At 46.5% G+C, this 17,250-nt stretch overlaps 1 protein-coding gene, 1 long non-coding RNA gene, 4 other non-coding genes and 1 pseudogene across 8 annotated transcripts; 5 read left to right on the top strand and 2 right to left on the bottom strand.

Moving 5' to 3' along the window:
• Positions 1–5,061: 5,061 nt before the first annotated feature.
• RAB42 (RAB42, member RAS oncogene family) lies at positions 5,062–13,586 on the bottom strand. 2 transcript variants are annotated; one of them, XM_039854891.1, is made up of 4 exons: positions 13,259–13,586; positions 12,835–12,888; positions 8,480–8,657; positions 5,062–6,073 (listed from the first exon to the last, which is right to left on the bottom strand). In XM_039854891.1, exon 4 carries the CDS (start codon positions 6,016–6,018, stop codon positions 5,650–5,652), a length of 369 nt encoding a protein of 122 aa, XP_039710825.1. In that variant the 5' UTR covers positions 6,019–6,073; positions 8,480–8,657; positions 12,835–12,888; positions 13,259–13,586; the 3' UTR covers positions 5,062–5,649. The 2 variants fall into 2 exon arrangements, with proteins under 2 accessions (XP_039710825.1, XP_039710824.1); XM_039854890.1 differs by lacking the exons at positions 8,480–8,657; positions 12,835–12,888; positions 13,259–13,586 and adding an exon at positions 6,769–7,064.
• LOC120596412 (uncharacterized) lies at positions 11,791–11,910 on the bottom strand (annotated as a pseudogene).
• A 126-nt stretch (positions 13,587–13,712) lies between the features above and the next one.
• LOC120596299 (uncharacterized) lies at positions 13,713–16,773 on the top strand. 2 transcript variants are annotated; one of them, XR_005651129.1, is made up of 5 exons: positions 13,713–14,170; positions 15,068–15,161; positions 15,455–15,540; positions 15,877–15,965; positions 16,515–16,773. It is a non-coding gene; the product is annotated as an uncharacterized LOC120596299 (long non-coding RNA). The 2 variants fall into 2 exon arrangements; XR_005651130.1 differs by having other exon boundaries at positions 13,713–14,035; positions 16,515–16,768.
• On the top strand, positions 14,578–14,711 carry LOC120596475 (small nucleolar RNA SNORA16B/SNORA16A family). The gene has a single exon (XR_005651166.1). It is a non-coding gene; the product is annotated as a small nucleolar RNA SNORA16B/SNORA16A family (small nucleolar RNA).
• On the top strand, positions 15,206–15,336 carry LOC120596476 (small nucleolar RNA SNORA44). Its single transcript, XR_005651167.1, has one exon. It is a non-coding gene; the product is annotated as a small nucleolar RNA SNORA44 (small nucleolar RNA).
• LOC120596478 (small nucleolar RNA SNORA61) lies at positions 15,566–15,702 on the top strand. Its single transcript, XR_005651169.1, has one exon. It is a non-coding gene; the product is annotated as a small nucleolar RNA SNORA61 (small nucleolar RNA).
• On the top strand, positions 16,371–16,444 carry LOC120596482 (small nucleolar RNA SNORD99). Its single transcript, XR_005651172.1, has one exon. It is a non-coding gene; the product is annotated as a small nucleolar RNA SNORD99 (small nucleolar RNA).
• Positions 16,774–17,250: the final 477 nt, after the last annotated feature.

Raw genomic sequence — 17,250 nt, 5'->3', positions numbered from 1 at the left:
GTTGTTTAAAGTGGTGCACTTGCAGGCATTGGCAACTGGATGTGGCGGTACAGGAGAGAGGGGTGTCACCAAGTGATCTGTAAAGGATCTTCTAATTTGTGTCCATCCATCTCTGGTGCAGCTCAGCCTCCCACCCTGGGCATGAGGCCCTCTACCTCACTAAGCTAAGTAACCACACCCACTTGACTTTGATCCACAAAGCCTAGCACAGTGCTGAGCAAAGGACTTAACACATGCTGAGGTGCTTGAGGGGTAGCAGGGTGATGGATTCGTGCTCTTGCATTTTGGGAAAGTTGTTGTAGAGTGCTTACTGGGTGCCATGTGCTGTGCTAAGCACCTTCCATGGATAAGTTCCTTGTGTTTTCCCAAGAAGCCTAGAGAAGAAGGAATATGCCTAGTATGTGTCGAGCACTCTATTTGCGATATGTCATTTAATCTCATTTTACAATGAGGTAACTAAGACTTAGAGAGTTTTAAGTACCCAGGATCACAGCTAATAGTGATGGTGCTGAAATTCAGCCAAGTCTGTCTGACTTGGCTCTTAATTGTGCCCTAAACTGTCTAAGTCCTGTGGAGACAAAGAATGAGTGACTAATGAGAACAGCATATGCAAAGGCCCAGAGATGAAGTCAATGCATCAATGATTCTAAAACACAGGGTACAACATTAGAAGAGGATGGCCAGAGATAAGCAGTAAGCTTGAGGGCTGGACATTGCTCAGGCTTAGTGGTGTGGTCCAGTGCACATCTTTTGGAGGCTGTACACTGTGTATGTATGTCCTGCAGGGGTAGAGGGTGTAGTGTGGTTGGCCTAGCAGGCTGACTCTGGGCTTCCTACCCCTCTTCAGCCTGAGCAAGCTGTATCTTAATTGTTGGCCATTTTAGTGCTATGAGAAAGACTCCATCTGACAAGAGTTTTCCGATGCTGAAAACAGGAATATAAACAAAAAGTTTGAAAACCACTGTACAGGTAATGTACACTGAAGTTTTAGGTGGAGGACTGATGTGATTATATTTGCATGTTATAAGCCTCACTCTGGCTGCCAGTGTGGAAAGTGGAATTGAAAACAGGCAGGAGGGGACTAGCCAGGAAGTTGCTACAGTTAATTTGGACGAAATGTAAAAGAATAAGCCTTGAGATGTTTTCCTGAGAAAGCATTGACCAAAAGGCAGGGGTAGGGGGTGGCTGCAACAACAGGGGTGAGTTTTAAGGACACCAATGAGACCAAGAAGCTATCCTGGAGAGGGTCCCCTGTGCCTGTGTGAGGTGAAGCAGGGAGGAAGGAGGCAAAGCTGGACTAAGGTCTTACAAAAGCAAAGTCCCCTAGAGTCACCCAGTGCAGCCCCGTATTTTATAGGTAAGAACATCCAGGTCCAGAGAGGTCATGTGACCTGTCCTCGGTCACTGGGCAGGCCAGGACTCAGACTTGTGCTCTTGGTCCAGAGTCCATTCTTCTACATGGCATCCAAGGCCCCTTGTCTTGTCCCTTACCTTCCTGGTGGATGGTCTTTCCCATCAGGGATGGGCGGTGTAGAAGGCAAGGCATAGGGGCCTGCTCCTGCCACACTCACTGGAATCTTTCTTGGGCAGTTGTGTCCCAGAACTGAAGCTTCACCTGGGCCTCAGGCTCAATCTCCACAAAGTGCACAAAGTAGTTCACCGTCACCATCTGGGTGACGCTCTCAATAAAGATGCCCTCTGTATAGTGTCTTGACAGGATGATTTGGTCACAGTAGAGTCTTCTGGGAGCATGAAGCAGAACTGGTGCTGCCAGAGGTTGTCTGGGGGGCGTAGGAGGACAGCAGGGAGAAGCGAGGCCAAAGCTGCGGCTTGTACAAGCTATGCAGCCCCAGGGATAGACCCAAAGGAAAGATTCTGGAATTTTACCCTAAGTAAGAAAGCAAAGCCCAGTCCACATCTCCAGAAGTGGGTCAAGACTGTTAAGAACTTCGTTAGAATCTGGAATCCTTGTTATGTCCCCAAAGTGGTTACTTCGGTAGTCTCTGTTCTATCACAGTGATTAACAGCAAAACTCTCAAGGGAAGAATCAGGGGACTTCCACTTTGTGAATTCCACTGTGTGAGAAGCACTGCCTTTGATTTTTCATCTAATCCTTTTTAAAACCTTGTGAGTTAGGTATTCCACCGTTTAACAGGTGAGTCTACAGAGGCTTAGGGAGATGAAGTGAGTCCCATGATTAATGCATAGTGGATCTGCCCTATTTTTGGCAGCTGGGATAATGTGATAGTTAAGAGGAGATATTATTTGAGTATTGCAAGTGGATCAGATAACACAGGGAAAGGGGTGAGGGCCGGGGCTTCCCTGGCAAAGGAAACAGCATGAGCAAAGGCCAGGGCTTCAAGTGGTTTGGAATTTGGTTGAGCAAAGTGTGTGAAAATGCAGCGGGCACTACATCAGGAAGGGGCAGGAATGGGCAAAAGGATTTGGATGTCAATCTATAGGGCAGTGGTCCCCAATATTTTAGGCACCAGGGACTCGTGCTCAGTTCCTAACAGGCCACCAACTGGTCCAAGGCCCGGGGATTGGGGATGGGAAGCCGGGAAAGATTTTAGGAAGGGAGCAGGTAGGTTAAATCTGTAATTTAACATGATCCCTTATAGCAATATGGATGCTGAATCACCAAGGAAACCCTAGAGGCCTGAGACTCTCAAGAGGAGTGACAGTCTACACTAGAGACCAGGAGGCCTGAACTGTGACAATATTGGCAAACTGGGGCCTGTTCCAGGAGGGCCTGCTTCTGAACAATGGTAGGAGGTGAGGCTCCATCTCTCAGGTCAGCCTGCTGTTCCCAGCCTCCGCCCTTCCCTCCACTGCTGTTCTCTAGCCAGACTCACCCTATCAAAGCCACTTAGTCTCCAGAGGTTTTGCCACATGGAGGGGCCTTGTGAGGGTGGGATCAGAAACCTGAGGTTTGGTAGGACCTTGAGGCCCAGGGGTGGATAAAGCTATCGGAGCACTCAGCTGGCCCAAGTTCACAAGTTCAGCCACATCAGTTTCCCGCCCTTTTAGGTCCTTGTTTACGAAAAGGACAAGATCAGCCTGACCTCACAAGGTTGCTGCAGGGTTAATAAGCCATTAGCAATAGAAATAGCTCATGGTGCATGAGCCCCACCATGTGGTAGGGGTTCATATATCATTTAATCCTCACAACAACATTGTGAGACTTGAAACTATTATCATCCCCACTTTACAGATGGGAAATTGAGGCTGAGAAAGAGATGTATGACTCCAGCCTGCTGAACATTTCTGGAAGGAGGCAGCTAGGGACAATGGGCTTTATCTCTGCTTTGGAGGTGGATCCCACCCTGGGTAGCTGGGGCTTCAGGCTTGTTCTCCAAAGCTCAGTCAGGATTTTGAGAGGGGAGAGGGTTAATTTTCTCTTCTTCTCTTTTTCCAGGGTTGTGGGGATTTGTTTTGAGCACCTGACAGCCAAATCTCCACCTCTAACCCCAGGATTAGCTGCTTATTTGCCAAATAAGCTTCAGTTTAGACTTACACTTCTGTCTGGGGAAACTCCTGGAAATTAGAAACCACAGACCACCTTGAAGATCATTTTCTTCTTCATTCTAGTTGCTCAGATTTCCCATAAATTCCTAGAAAGTGCCCAGATCTTATTTGTCTCGGGCTCTTGCCTCTGGGCCTCAGTCTCCATATCGGAAAAATGGAATAATCATAGTAACTATCTCACACAGTACATAAGAGGTGCTCAGTCAGTGCTGACAGCTGTTTCTTCTGCCCAGATCTCTGCTCTTAGCTTGGCTCCTTCTTCAGGTTTCAGCTCAAGAGTTATCTCATCAGAGAGGCCCTCCCCATCCAGCTCTAAAGGAGCCCATCACTCTCAGTCCCATCTCCATCATCGGTGGTCTTTATAACACAGCTGGAAATAGTTTAGTTCACTTATTACTTCATGTTTTTCTCTCTCTTCCACTAGAATGTCAGCCCCAGGGAAGGCTTTTCTGTCATGTTCGTCATCAGGACTCCAAAGCCCAGAACAGAACAGATGCTCATTTTAAAAATTTTGATGAAGGAATGATAATGTGCTCTAAAAAAAAATCATTTTCCTTTCCTGGCCCAAGTGTTTCCATCTGTGAAATGGGGAAAATCGTGCTAACCTTGCAAGACTGTCATAAGGGTGAAGTGAAGATGTTTTTAAAAGGAGGTAGGGAGAAGGCAGTGCACAGGAGACCCACCTGGCCCAACCGCCATGAGGAGGAAGCTAAGAAACTTACCCTGATTGAAAACCTCCCAAGAGCCCTAAGATGGAGATTAGCAGTCACCTGTTACTGAGAAGGAATCTGAGGCTCAAAGAAGTGGAATAACTGGCCCCAGGTCACAAAGTAAATTAAGTGGTTGTGTTCTTTTTGCTATGGCAACTGCCCATGCCCTTCTGTGCCCACTGGCACAATGACATCCCTAAGACACCCCCTCTACACATGTTGAGACTCTTCTCAACATAACCACCATCTCCTCTATGAAGCCTTCCTTGATTACTCCAGGACATTCTCTGCCTGGCAGTTTCTGTTGCACATTAGGTTCCCCAGGAAGCAGATTTTGAGCTGGTGATTAGTATGTTGATTTTTTAACAGCTCCAGGGTTAGAGGCACTGACCTCCCACACAGTAAAAAATCTGCGTATCACCATACTTGGCCCTCTGCATACACAGATTCCCAGCCATGGAGTTCACCCTTGAATAACGTGGGTTTGAATTGTGCGAGTCAATTGGAAAAATCCACGTATAAGCAAACCCACACAGTTCAAACAGTTCAAATCAATGCTCTTCAAGGGTCAACTGCATTATTCAGATTAATATCTGCTTGGGGGAGGAAAGCAGGATTGAGCAGAGGGATATCACAACAGTGGCTTTAATAGATCCCACAATGAGTGGTAAAGCAGGGTTTGACCTTCAGAGTTGTCTGGAGTTTGGACAAAAGGGTCGCCCCCTCCCCCCTTAGATCACCCTGAAGGGTGGGCAGTTCCCAAAGAGTGTGGTTCCTCCTCCCCACAGCACCCCAAGCAGGTAAGGGGTGGGGGTGAGGGTGGGGGTAGGGGAGGAGGTTATGGGTTCTTCAGCCAGGCTTTCCAGATCATTGGGTAGCAACAACCACACCTTAATCCCATGCTCAGACTCATCCAAGCCTGAGGACCTAGGGAGGCTCCAAGCCAGGCTGGCCCTGAAATTCCCTGCACCCACCCTTGCCTGTGCAGAGGCGTGCAGACGCCGAGTTTCAGCATCCAAGCCCAAGAACACTGCTGGAAATGGCCACATTCTGGCCAAGAGAAGAAAGAGTGGTGATGACAGTTCTTGTCATTCAGTTCTCAGCATGTGGCAGGCTCTGGCTGAACATATCCCATCTATTATCTCATTCATGCACCCCTATCCTTCCTGCCCCAGGTAAGTCTTTTATGAGGAAACAGGCTCAAGGACAGGAAGCTGCATACCTGCCTCTAGACCCTTCTGGTGGAAAGGGGCTGAGCTCTAAGACCCCAAAATCCAAGAGACGTAACTGTGCCAGGAAACTTTATATGAACGCTTTGGGTACAGTCTGCCATTTGCTCTTTGGAGAGACACTCTCTCCATCCCACCAGCATTTCTGAGGTGGGCACTGCTTAACCCTTTCCCTCCCACAGTCAACACTGGCATGGGCCTGCATGCTGCTTCCTGCTGCGGGGCCTAGAGATTTGAGTCTTGTCGATGAGCCGAATGCCCCCCCAGCCCTCCTCCAGCTTGATATCCCCCTGCTGCAGGGCCTGCTGAATGGTGCCGGCGAGCGTGTCAAAGGCCAGGTCCACATTGCAGTTATCTTTGGCTGAGGTCTCCATGAAAGCCATACCCAGAGAAGCAGCCAGCTCCTCTGCCTCCTCGGCTGAGACACAACGGGTGCTCTGCAGGTCACTCTTGTGGCCAACAAGCAGAAAGATGGCCTTGTCAGGGCCCTGAGTAGCCATCACTTCCTGGTGCCAGTCTCGGATGTGTTCAAAGGACTTTCTGTTTGTCATATCAAAGACCAGCAGTACACCCACCACGTTCCGGTAAAAAGACCTGGTGATGCACCTGATGGGGTTGGGGAGTAAGTTGGGAGAAGCTTATGCCTTCAGAACATCCCCCAGAGGCAGGACCTTCCCTCCATCCACTGACTGCCTCACCCCTCATCCCCATTTCACTCTGCCCTGTGCTTCAGTCTTCCTGGAATCTGTGTCTCTCCCAAGAGACTGCATGCTCCCCAGTCATGGAGCAAGTTTGATTCACATACTCTCCTGACCATTCCTCCATTCCTGGAGGAGGCCTGCTGATTTCCCCATTGCAGGTCTGCATCCCCATTCTCTGCCTGGCAAACTCCTATGGATTCTTCTGGGCCAACACAAAGCTCTCCTTTCCCATCTTCTTGACACTTCCCTCTCTGTGGGCTCTCTCAGCATCCACATCATTCAGTCCTCCCCTTTCAATGTCAGAGGTCTTTTCCCCCTACTCCTAAGGCCTGAATGTCCCCTAGGGAGGCGCCAGGTCTCAAGCATCTGGCCCAGGGGCTTAGCCCACCACCTGTATTTGTAGGTTGAATGGCTTAAGAGTGGACGATCCGACACCCAGTGCAGGGTCACCCACACCTCTACTTTGGCCATTGAGGCTGGCCCTTCAGGAGGATTCCCATAGCCCTGTGGACCTGTGTTGATCCCAGAACCCGAGGTCCCTCACATTTTCGTCCCTTCCTGGTCCAGCTCACACCCTCCGCACCCTGCCCCACCAGGCACCTGAAGCGCTCCTGGCCCGCGGTGTCCCAGAGCTGCAGCTTGACACGCGGACCCGCGCGTAGTTGCAGCGCGCGACTGTAGAACTCGACGCCCACCGTGGGCGCTGACTCGGGCTCCGGCTCCGGCTCCGGCGTCCCGGGCCCGCCCTCCACGTACCGCCGCAGCAACGACGTCTTGCCCACAGCCGCGTCCCCCAGCAGCGCGATCCGAAACTGGTAGCGGCAGTCCCCTGCCTCCATGGCCCGTCTGGACTCCCCTAGCCCGGCCGTCATTGTCCCGCCCCAGCCCTAGTCCAGGAAGGCTGGCCCCGCCCCACTCCCCGCCCCCGCCGCCCCCGCCCCAGGCGGCCACTGAGCAACCAAAGACACACAAAGGACTGCAGAGCCTGGAACGTTTTCAGCACAAGGGGACCGATCCCCGAGGAAGTTGCTGGTGGAAGCACCTAGGAAAGTCACTTACTCTCTCTGAGCCTCAGTTTTCTCCTCTGTAAAATGGGGATAATAGTAACCCCTAGTTCAGATGAAGAGAATTAAACTAGATAATGTAGGAAGGACGACTAGGGAGGAATGATAACCAAACATGCATTGGCCTGAGACGAACTGTGCTAGAGCGGCATTCATCCATCCGTTGGGATACTTTCTTTCTCCACGTCCCTCTCCTGTTAGTTCCCCCTTGGGCCCCTGTTGCTGGACCTGGAGACACCACTCTAGAAAGCTGATGGTTTATGAGGTGCTACCAAGTTCCTGCCCAGGTGTCCCTTTCCTGGAGCCCCACTGTGCCTCCCATTGACTGTTGAGATTCGATGTTCACCAAGCCCCCACTGCTTCCTCCCAGCCTACCTGTGCTGGACCCCAAGGCCCAGAGAAGAACTGGTCACAGCCAGGTAAAGGAGGCAAGACAGACACAGACAGACAACTGTGATTCCAGAGAGAGTGCAGTTGGCCTGTGGACTGGACAGCTAACATTTAAGAGGCCAAATGGTCAGTTACTTATCTTGTGTGGGCAACAACCCTTTGAGAGGGCCATAGTGTGTCCATTTTAGAGCTAAGGAGACTGAAGCTCAGATGTGTGGCTTGTCTCGGGTCCCATAGCAGAGCTGGGCCTCATAACAGGTTTGTCTCACTCTTCATTACTCTCTCCATGTACCACAAAAGGGGACTGCAAAGTAAGTCCCAAGAGGACATGGCGTCAGGTCCCACTTGGGCTAGGAGCAAGGGGAAGGCAGGCACATCTGCTTCCAAGATCCATTCCATCCTTTCTAGTCTGGCCTTCTGGCAACCCAGGACATCAAGGCTGGACTTCTGGCTGGTCCCAGATAAGCGGATTTTAACAGTTTAACTTGTTTGGGCAAATTGGTGGGGTGGTAGGGAGTCCTCACTGTTGCAAATATCACATCATCACAGTTCCTCCTTGCACAACTGAGTGAATAGGAGTTGTTATCTTGATCGTTTTTACAGATGAGGAAACTGAGGTTCAAAGAAGTAACCAGCAATGAAGACTGAGACTAGCGTCCAAGTCTACCCAGCGCTAAAACCTTGTTTGCTATTTCTGTTTCTGGCTAGACAGTTTGGGGATCTGGGAAGGCCCAGGTTTTCTTCTGGCCAACCCTAAACAAATCAATGAGTAGCCATACTGTCAGGTCTCCAAGTAATCCTGGCCCTTGGCCCCGCTTCAGGGAAAACATGAAGGAATGTCTGTGCTCGCCTCTTACCTCCAGGAGTAGGAGAGAGAGGAGCCTGAGAATCCAGGAACCAGAAGGCACCTCAAGAAGGATCCGTGTTGGAGGGATTGTCTTCTGTCGGTACTGCCCAAAATGGGAGTCTGCTCCACTATCACCTGCCCTTACCAGTTCCTCCATCAAGACATTCTCTCCACCTCACTCTATTAGGCTGAAAAATATTTATGTCAGGTCCCTGCAGATGCCCCCAGCCCCTTATCTACCACTGGTGCTCTGAGCTCCAGCCATGCTGAGCATCTTTTCTCAGCCTCTGCCAAGAACACTCCTCTTCTGCTCTTCAGAAGACTAACTAATCCCTACTTCAGGTCTTAGGAAGCCCCTCACTGACTGGCCACTGAAGTCATGTGCCCTTTTGTTCACTGTGATGTCTGTCTCCCTCATAGGATCAAGCCCCTTGAGGGCAGGGGATCAATGGTTGTATCCTTAGTGCTGACACAAAGCAGAACTCAGTAAATATTTATGGTTGAATGAATTAATGAAAGTAGATAAGTGCTATTTATTCATTCATTCGTTCAGTCAGTCAATCAGTCAAATACCACAATAGAGCAGGACTCAGGGAGATATAGGGTCAGAGAAGATCTTTTGGAGGAGGTGTTGCTGAAGGTGGGTCTCCAAGGACAACTGGGAGCTGGGGAGGTCAGGGAAGAAGGGCAGTTGGACAAAGGCAGAGTCAGGAAACAGCTTGAAATGCAGTCTGAACCCAGCCTTCCCAGAAGTCTTTGTGGTCAGCACATGTGGACAGTGCACTGTCAGCATTGGGTTCTTTGAACTTCCTCTCTGATATGCTTCTGCTGTGGGCTGGGGTCATGTGCCTGCCTCTTCCTGCACCTGGCCCTTGAATCCAGATGTCAGCTGATCTTGCTACAGACTCACTGTGTGACCTGGGGCAAGTCATCTCTCCTCCCACCCCTGCTTCCCTTTCTATTAAGTGAGGCAAACAGTGGCACCCGCCTCATAGGGTAGTTCTGGAAGTCAACATAACATAGCAGGTAAGGCTATGCACATTTGCAATAGACAGATCTGGATTTTAGTACCAACTGCCACTTGCTAGCGATGTTACCTTGGCCAAGTTTTATTCGTTAATTCATTCTTTCACATAGTAATTATTTCAATAGTGCTAGCTGTCTCTTATGTACCGGACACTTACTTACATAGCAGTGAAAATAAAAAGACACAATTCTTGTTCTTGGGGAGCTCACATGGTAATAGAGAAGAAATAAATACATATATAATGTGAGGACAGGGAGCAGTAAGTGTTATAAATAATAAGCAGGGAAATGGCTTGAGAGGTGGCAGGGTGTTATATCAAATTATGGTAGTCTGACGTGACATTTGAACAGAAACTCAGGAGAAGTAGGGAGTGAGTAGTGTGGCTGTCAAGGAACCTAATGCTGACAGTGCACTGTCCACATGTGCTGACCACAAAGATGCAGGGAGGCTAGTTCCAGACAGAAAGAACAGCAAGAGCAAAGGTCCTGACATGGAAGCAGGCAAAGAGCAGAGAGACTGGGAAGAGGGAGCAGAATGAAGGAGGAAGCAAGTGATGGGCAATGACGGCCGAGAGGAGGAAGAGCCAAATCATCCGTGGCCTCAGAGGCCATCCTGGAGTCTTTGGCTTTTATTCCAAATGTGTTGAGAAGTCAGTGATTTGGGGGCAGGTAAATTACATGATCTAAATTTTTTCTTGCTTACTTTTAAAAAATAATCTTTATTGGGGTATATTGATACACAAACTGCACATATTAAAAATGTACAATATAAGGAGTCATGACATAAGTGTATACCCCATGAACCCATTACCATAATCAAGATAATGAACATCTCTCACCCCAAAAAGGTCCCCCATGTCCTTTGTAAGTTCTGCTCTCCTGATCCCCACTAATTTTCTCTCCTGGGCAACCACTAATTTTCTTTCTGTTACTAGAGATTACTTTGCATTTTCTAGAAGTTTATGCAAATGAAATCATAATATATGTATTCTTTGGCTTCTTTCACTCAATAACATTGAGATTTCATTAATTTCGATGCACATATAAAGCATGTTCCTTTTTATAATTGAGTAGTATTCCACTGTATGGATATACCACCATTAATCGTCTCCTGAAGGACATCTGGATTGTTTCTAGTCTTAAGCATTACAAGTAAAACTGCTGTGAACATTCATGTTCAAGTCTTTGTGGAGATGTAAGCTTTCATATCTCTTGGGAAATACCTAGTAGGGCAATGGGTGGGTTATATGGTAGGTGCATATTTTACTTTTTTAGAAACTGCCTATTTTCCAAAGTAGTTGTACCATTTTATACTCCTGGACACTGTATGAGAGTTCTATTTGCTCTACTTTCTTATCAACATTTGATATTAGCTACTTTCCATTCCATTGGATTTGTGGTGTTATCTCATTGTAGTTTTAATTTGCATTTCGCTAATGACTGATGGTGTTGAGCGTCATTCATGTGTTTATTTGCCATCTGTTTATCTCCTTTAGTGAGGTGCCTTTCAAATTTTGTGGCCTTTTTTATGGCCATTTTTTTTAATAAGTGAGTTTTTCTTTTTACTGCTGAGTTTTAGAAATTCTTTTTGTTCTAGATACAAGTCCTTTGTTGAATGTTTTGCAACTATTTCCTCCCAGTTTGTCTCTTGCTTTTTATTTTCTTAATAATGTTATTTGAAGATCAAGTGTTTAATTTTTATAAAATGTAACTAATAATTCAACATCAATAGATCCTAGCCAGTGCTATAAGACAAGAAAAAGAAATAAAAGGCATCCAGATTGAGAAGGAAAAAGTAAACCTATCTTTATTCACAGATGTGAAAAATCCTAAGAAACTTCCAAAAAAGCTATTAAAATTAATAAGTGATTTTAACAAGGTTGCATGATACACATGCAAAATTTAATTCTATATCTGTATACTAGCAATGACCATTTGGAATGTGAAATTGACAATAATAATACCATTTACAATAGCATCAAAAATATGAAACACTTAGGGATGAATTTGACCAAAGATATACAAGATACAAGACCTGTATACTAAAAATTACAAAACACTGTTGAGAAAAATTAAAGATGATCTAAAAAAAAAAAAAGGAAAGTATACCATCCTCTCATGGTTGAAACTCAATATTAAGATGTCGATTCTTCCCAAATTAATCTATAGAGTCAATGCAATACCAACCAAATACTAGTAGGCTTTTTTTTTTTTAAGCGAGGTGACCCTTGGTTGACCTCACAGACGGCAATCTGTGAACTTGTCAGTTTACAATCCCTTATTTTTTATTTTTTATGCCTACAGCACCTGGTCTTCATAGGTGGTCTCCCATCCAAGTAACTAACCAGGCCTGATCCTGCTTAGCTTCCGAGATCAGATGGGATTGGGCTTGTTCAGGGTAGCATGGCTATACACCCAGTAGGCTTTTTTTAAAAAAAAACTACAAATAAGCTGATACTACAATTTATATGGAAACGCAAAGGGCTTGAAATAGCTAAAACAATTTTGGGAAAAAGAAAAAACAGTTGGATGACATACTACCCTATATCAAGACTTATTAAAAAGCTATAGTAATAAACACAGTGTAGTATTGAGTACAGAAACATATCTACACATCTGGTCAATTTATTTTTAACAAATGTGCCAAAGCAATTAGATGGAAAAAGACAACTTTTTCAACAAATGAATGTGGGACAATTGGATGCCATATGCAATAAATAAATAAACCTTGACTCCTATCTCACACTATGCACAAAAATTAACTCAAAATGAATCACAGATCCAAATATAAGAGCTAAAACTATTAAACTTCTAGACGAAAACAGAATAAAATCTTAACGTTCATGAGTTAGGCAAAGATTTTAAAACTAGTATACAAAAAAGCATAAACTACAAAAGAAAAAAATATATTGGATTCATCAAAATGAAAAACTTTTGTTCTTTTAACACCCTGGCTGGTGTGTTGAGCCCAGAGTGTGGGGCGCAACGAGACTAGAATCAGGGAGACTAGTTAGGAGACTGCTGCTGTCTTGTGGGCAGGCGATAATGATAGCATCAGTGAAGGTGGTAAGAAACAGTGATTCCTGAGACATCTTAAAGGTGAACACGGGATTTGCTGAACGATTGGACATGAGATGTTAGAAAAAGAGAAGAGTTCAGGATCACTCAAAGGACATACTGAGAAGGGGAAGAGCAGGTTAGCAGGAAGAAAGGCTGTGTTCTGAGAAGCCTATTTATTAGATATCCAAGTGTCTAGAAGCAGCATTATATAAGGTCTGGAGCGCAGGAGAAAAGTAGGGCTGGAGACACACATTTGGAAGTTATCAGAAAGTTTCTTACCTTCTTAGTCTGTTGCCTTCTCCAGAAAATGAGAAAAATTGTAGTGCCTACTTCCTAAAGTGTACATAAAGGTATAAATTAATGAATAGATTAAACACAGAATGGTGCTTAATTCTTGACAACTACTATTTGTATATTGAAACTTATTCATTCGATGGACAAAACATGCACATGTGCATGCACATAGCGATTATGAGTGTGGTCTCTGGCGTGGACTCCTGGATTTTAGTTTTTACCTCGCTAGCTAGCTGTGTGATCCATTCCTCAGTTTCCTTATTTGTAAGGACATAATTATAATACCTATACATAGGGTTATTATGAAAAGTAGCTGAAATAATCGCGCATAGTTTATTAAGGACCCAGAAAAGGTATTTATCTATTAGTAGAAAAGACGAGCCTTGAATAAATAATGCATTCATCTCACCAGTCATCAATCGCCTCTTCCTAAGATGCCCTCCCAAGACTCCTCTCCAAGAAGACACAGAGCCCCTCCCCGAAACACTCAGCCGCTGCCCCTCTTCAGGCCCACGGCGATCTGGGATGAGTCCATTCCCAGCTTTGAAAATCTTCCCAGACTGAACTCCAGGGGGCACGGCGAGTCTGAGTCATTTGTAGGCCCAGTGCCCTGTACAGGTCGTCCAGTGAGTGCTGAACGAAGGCGAAAGAGCCTTTTAAGACCTTGAAAAAACCGTTTACTTGGTTCCTCTATTCCCTGTGGAAAGGTTCCCTCCCCGCACGCACGTACGTGGAGCTGGAAGCCGGACGCTCCACCCAGCGCAGGAGAGAAAATGGACTACAACTCCCAGCGGTCTGCGCCGCGCGCTGCTCCAACTGTCAGGCGCGGCCGCGAGAGGCAGGGCCTATATAAACACCCGCCCGGCGTCCCCACGCCCTTTCTCCCGGCCGCCGCGGTCTTGGTGTGTGCTCCCGCAGGGAAGCCGGCCTGTTGCCATCTAAGCCCATCCTCTACCAGACCCACCGCCCTTAGCCTAGCCGCCACCTGTCCCGCACTCGCCGGGGCTGCCTCCCAAAGCTGCGAGATGTTGAGTACTGCACAGAGGAGCCGGGCCTCCTGGCCTGCTGGGGTCGAGGTCCGAAAGGGCATGTCGGCTTGCATGCGCAGGGAGAGTGGATGGAGCCCATGAGAGCCGCGCGCCCTTCTCCCGCCTTGGCCCGCACAGCCCTGCGCTCTGGTGTGACGGTGAGTAACGCGGGTAACGCCCGGTGCACACCAGTCCTGGGCCTGAAATGGCTTAATTTTGAGGAGGCCGCGTGGTGGTGTCAGCCAGACTTTGAACTGGATCTGCCTGTGACCGCTACTTGCTGGGTAATTTGGGTAAGTCACTTAACCTAAATTATCCGGCTGCACAACACCTATTAAGGAGGTCACCCTGGTGCATTTGAGGACAAGGTTTTCTGGAGTAATTCCTGTCCTATTTTGAATCCTGGTCCTGTCACTTTCTAAATTGACTGGCGACCTTCAACAAGGAAACGTAATTGGTTCAAGCCCATATCTGTAAAATGGGTGTGGTAAAATGGTCCTTGAGACAAAACACTGGCACATTGTAAAATAAAGTGGTAACATTGTAAAATAAAGGGACCTATAGGATATTTGTGTTCTCTTGGTCTCCAGAATGGCCTAGTAGATGAATTTCAGTAGGCAGTAAGGTTGCACAGGATTTAGATAAGTCTGAGAGTCTAGTAGCACTTGGGGCTGCCCTGGGGATGTGACCTAAATTGCCTTGTGGCCCTTATCGAAGCTGCAGCTGCTTCCACATAGCTGCTGTGGTCAAAAAAGGAGCCCATAGTAAGTTTTCCTTGACGGTCGCCGTTCTGTTTGCTGTAACTGATCTGCAACATTTCGGGAAAAGACAATTCCTATCGTACCTGCCATTTCTCAGGTTTAAACGGACACCTGTGTTAAGATGGACGCGTTCCCAGAGGCCAGCAGAAACTTTAAGTTGGCGGGGGCCTTTGTATACAGTCAACAGAATAAGACTCTTGAGAAGTAGCTTGTTGAGGCCAAGACAGTATGGAGGCCATATGGGAGTGAGCTAAACACATGTGTACTGGGAAAATCCAGTGGCACTGGCACAGATCTTGTCAGTGCTTTAGGCCCTCAAAAACTTAAGGCGTCAGTACCAGGACTAAAAGGCCAGTCAAGCCTTTATGATTTTGAAGACCAAACGAAGGTACAAAAAGATCACTCAGGACAATTGTGTTCTCATCTTAGCTGTGCCTGATGAAGATTGCAGGATGACAAGTTGCTTTCTGGTCGGTGAGGACTCGGGTCAGGATGTGCTGGAACACAACCACCTCAGAACCTGGTAGGTTTCTTGAGAGTAATTGGCAGCTACTTGGTTGGGCATTACAGCATGTTCCCAAGGGCCGTGGCTGGTTGTAGCCATGGGATCTCCAACTGCATGCTAGAGCAACCTGGAGAGACTTTGACAGCTCAGGTCAGCGTAATACCTGTAGCTGCCACTCGCCTTTCCTATAACCTGTCAGGATCTGGGCTGGAAGCCTTCCACCTGCATACAGGTGTTTCCATTAACATCCACGTAGATAGGGGTGTATTGGATCAACTTTTTGGTTTAGACCTTTCCCACTTTTTCTGCAGGTTGACCCCAAATTTCCTGGCAGTTGTCTGATACTGAAGAACCTGAAGATAACCAGATTGTGGCTCTCCTTATGCTTTAGAGTAAGGTAAAGTTAGATGTTGTACATCCTGACCTTCCAGTTCCCTTTCCCATCAGATCTGAACACCGGTCTTGGTGGTCGTAAAAGGAGGAAAAGTAATACTGAAGTTGGCCTCACAGTGTTTATAGTCTGCCGTATATATAGCATGTGGGCTCGTTTCACACAGAGTTGAAGTCTCTGAACCTGTTTCCTCCACCCTGGTAAAATTGGATAATTTTACGGAGGATGTATGTGAAGCTCTGGGCATTTTGTGTAGTGATTGCTGGCTAATACTTCTGTAATTGGGAGGGATTTACCGATGGCTTTCTTGCCTCTTGATTGATAGTGTCCTCCTTTTTTTAGATTTGTTACCAGTAAGCAGTCTTCCTCTAGTGTTGGATCTACATTGTTGGATATGTTGAAGCTGTATCACAACTTCCTTGGAGCTTCAGGTAGCACTTAACTGTTGTGCACCCTAAGAAGTGTAGCAAATAGATATAAGGCTACTCAGGTCTATGTAAAGATCTCAGCTTTTTAATACATTATTTACACTTGTCTTGTGTGCTATATGTTAACTGTTGATGGCCAGAGAACAGAAATGTTTATGGAATGATTTGGCCAGTTAGATTTGTCCACCTTTAAGTCCCAGAGCATGTTCTGTGAGTAGAATGCAGCAGAGGGGACAGCCCTGCATGTTGGGCAGCCTGGGCAGGTTGCTGTGAATATACTGTATAGTGGTTCAGTTGTTTGGGGTAAACTCAAACCAAACCAATGAAATCTTACCCCTCCCCAGGGAGAATAGATGGATTGGGTATCAACATGTAGTTTCATCTAGCTCAAGGTATTTTTTTAGGGTGACTGGTCCAGGATGAAACCTAATCTGAGTGGACATCTATGGATGATAAATGCGGATATGGGACTGAGACCAGCTCTTAGAAAAATACCTGCGAGTGGCATTGATTAATTGGGGCAATATTAACACCCTTGCTTATACTTTCCAGGAGAGAAGCTCTATGGGACGAGGCAAGCTAAAAGACAACAGGTTTGGAGGAGAGACTATTCCAAGAGCAGCTAAGTAACAAGAAATCCCCTGACTCATCCTCTCTGCCCTAGGGCCTGCTGGTTCTTGAAACAGGCCGGAAGCAAGCATGCAAGACATTTTCTTGGTATTTGAGGCTGGTCTCCTGTACATCTTGCCCTGTGGCAGTGGAGGCTTCTGTTGTGGTAAATTCCCTTAATAAAACTTGATATAATGCTGGAGTTGTCAGTTTCTTTCTTCAATCTCAGCTACAAGAAACTTTCCCAAATTGGTAATAGGTAGAAACAATGATTTTTTTTTTTGCTCATGCTGGTGGTACCTGGCAGATAAGTGACCAAAAAAAAAATTAGGTGTCATTTTCTTGATGTCCTTTCACATTGTTTTCTCCCTATCCATAGACCCAACTGTATTATAGTCTCAATTTCATTAAAACTGATCTTTTAGAATATAAGTCATAACTGCAATTAGATACATTTCTCCTAAGATGAGTGCTTCCTTAAAGATCTTTGAAGGCTTTTTATGGCATAGGTACTTTGACTTAGCTGTACCTTACTTACCTCAACCACCCCCCAAATTCCTCTGGCACAAAACTAAGAAATCAGATGCAGATTTCCAGCATAGACCCAGACTTCAGGAGGGTCCTGGGTCCTGGAGATGACTACGTTGGGAAGTGGGATTTCTTGATTTGGAAAGTATCA

This window comes from Pteropus medius, unplaced genomic scaffold (assembly GCF_902729225.1).
Source record: "Pteropus medius unplaced genomic scaffold, Ma_sr-lr_union100, whole genome shotgun sequence".
Classification (NCBI taxonomy): domain Eukaryota; kingdom Metazoa; phylum Chordata; class Mammalia; order Chiroptera; family Pteropodidae; genus Pteropus; species Pteropus medius.
The sequence above is the reverse complement of the archived record's forward strand: the minus strand, read 5'-3'. Positions and strand labels throughout refer to the sequence as shown.

Bases quoted from the DNA above. Each gene is read 5' to 3' on its own strand.
- RAB42 (XM_039854890.1), bottom strand. From the start codon at position 7,040: ATGACGGCCGGGCTAGGGGAGTCCAGACGGGCCATGGAGGCAGGGGAC. The intron at 6,074-6,768 runs GTGCCTGGTGGG...CAACCCCATCAG, and splicing joins GCGGGCCAGGAGCGCTTCAG to GTGCATCACCAGGTCTTTTT.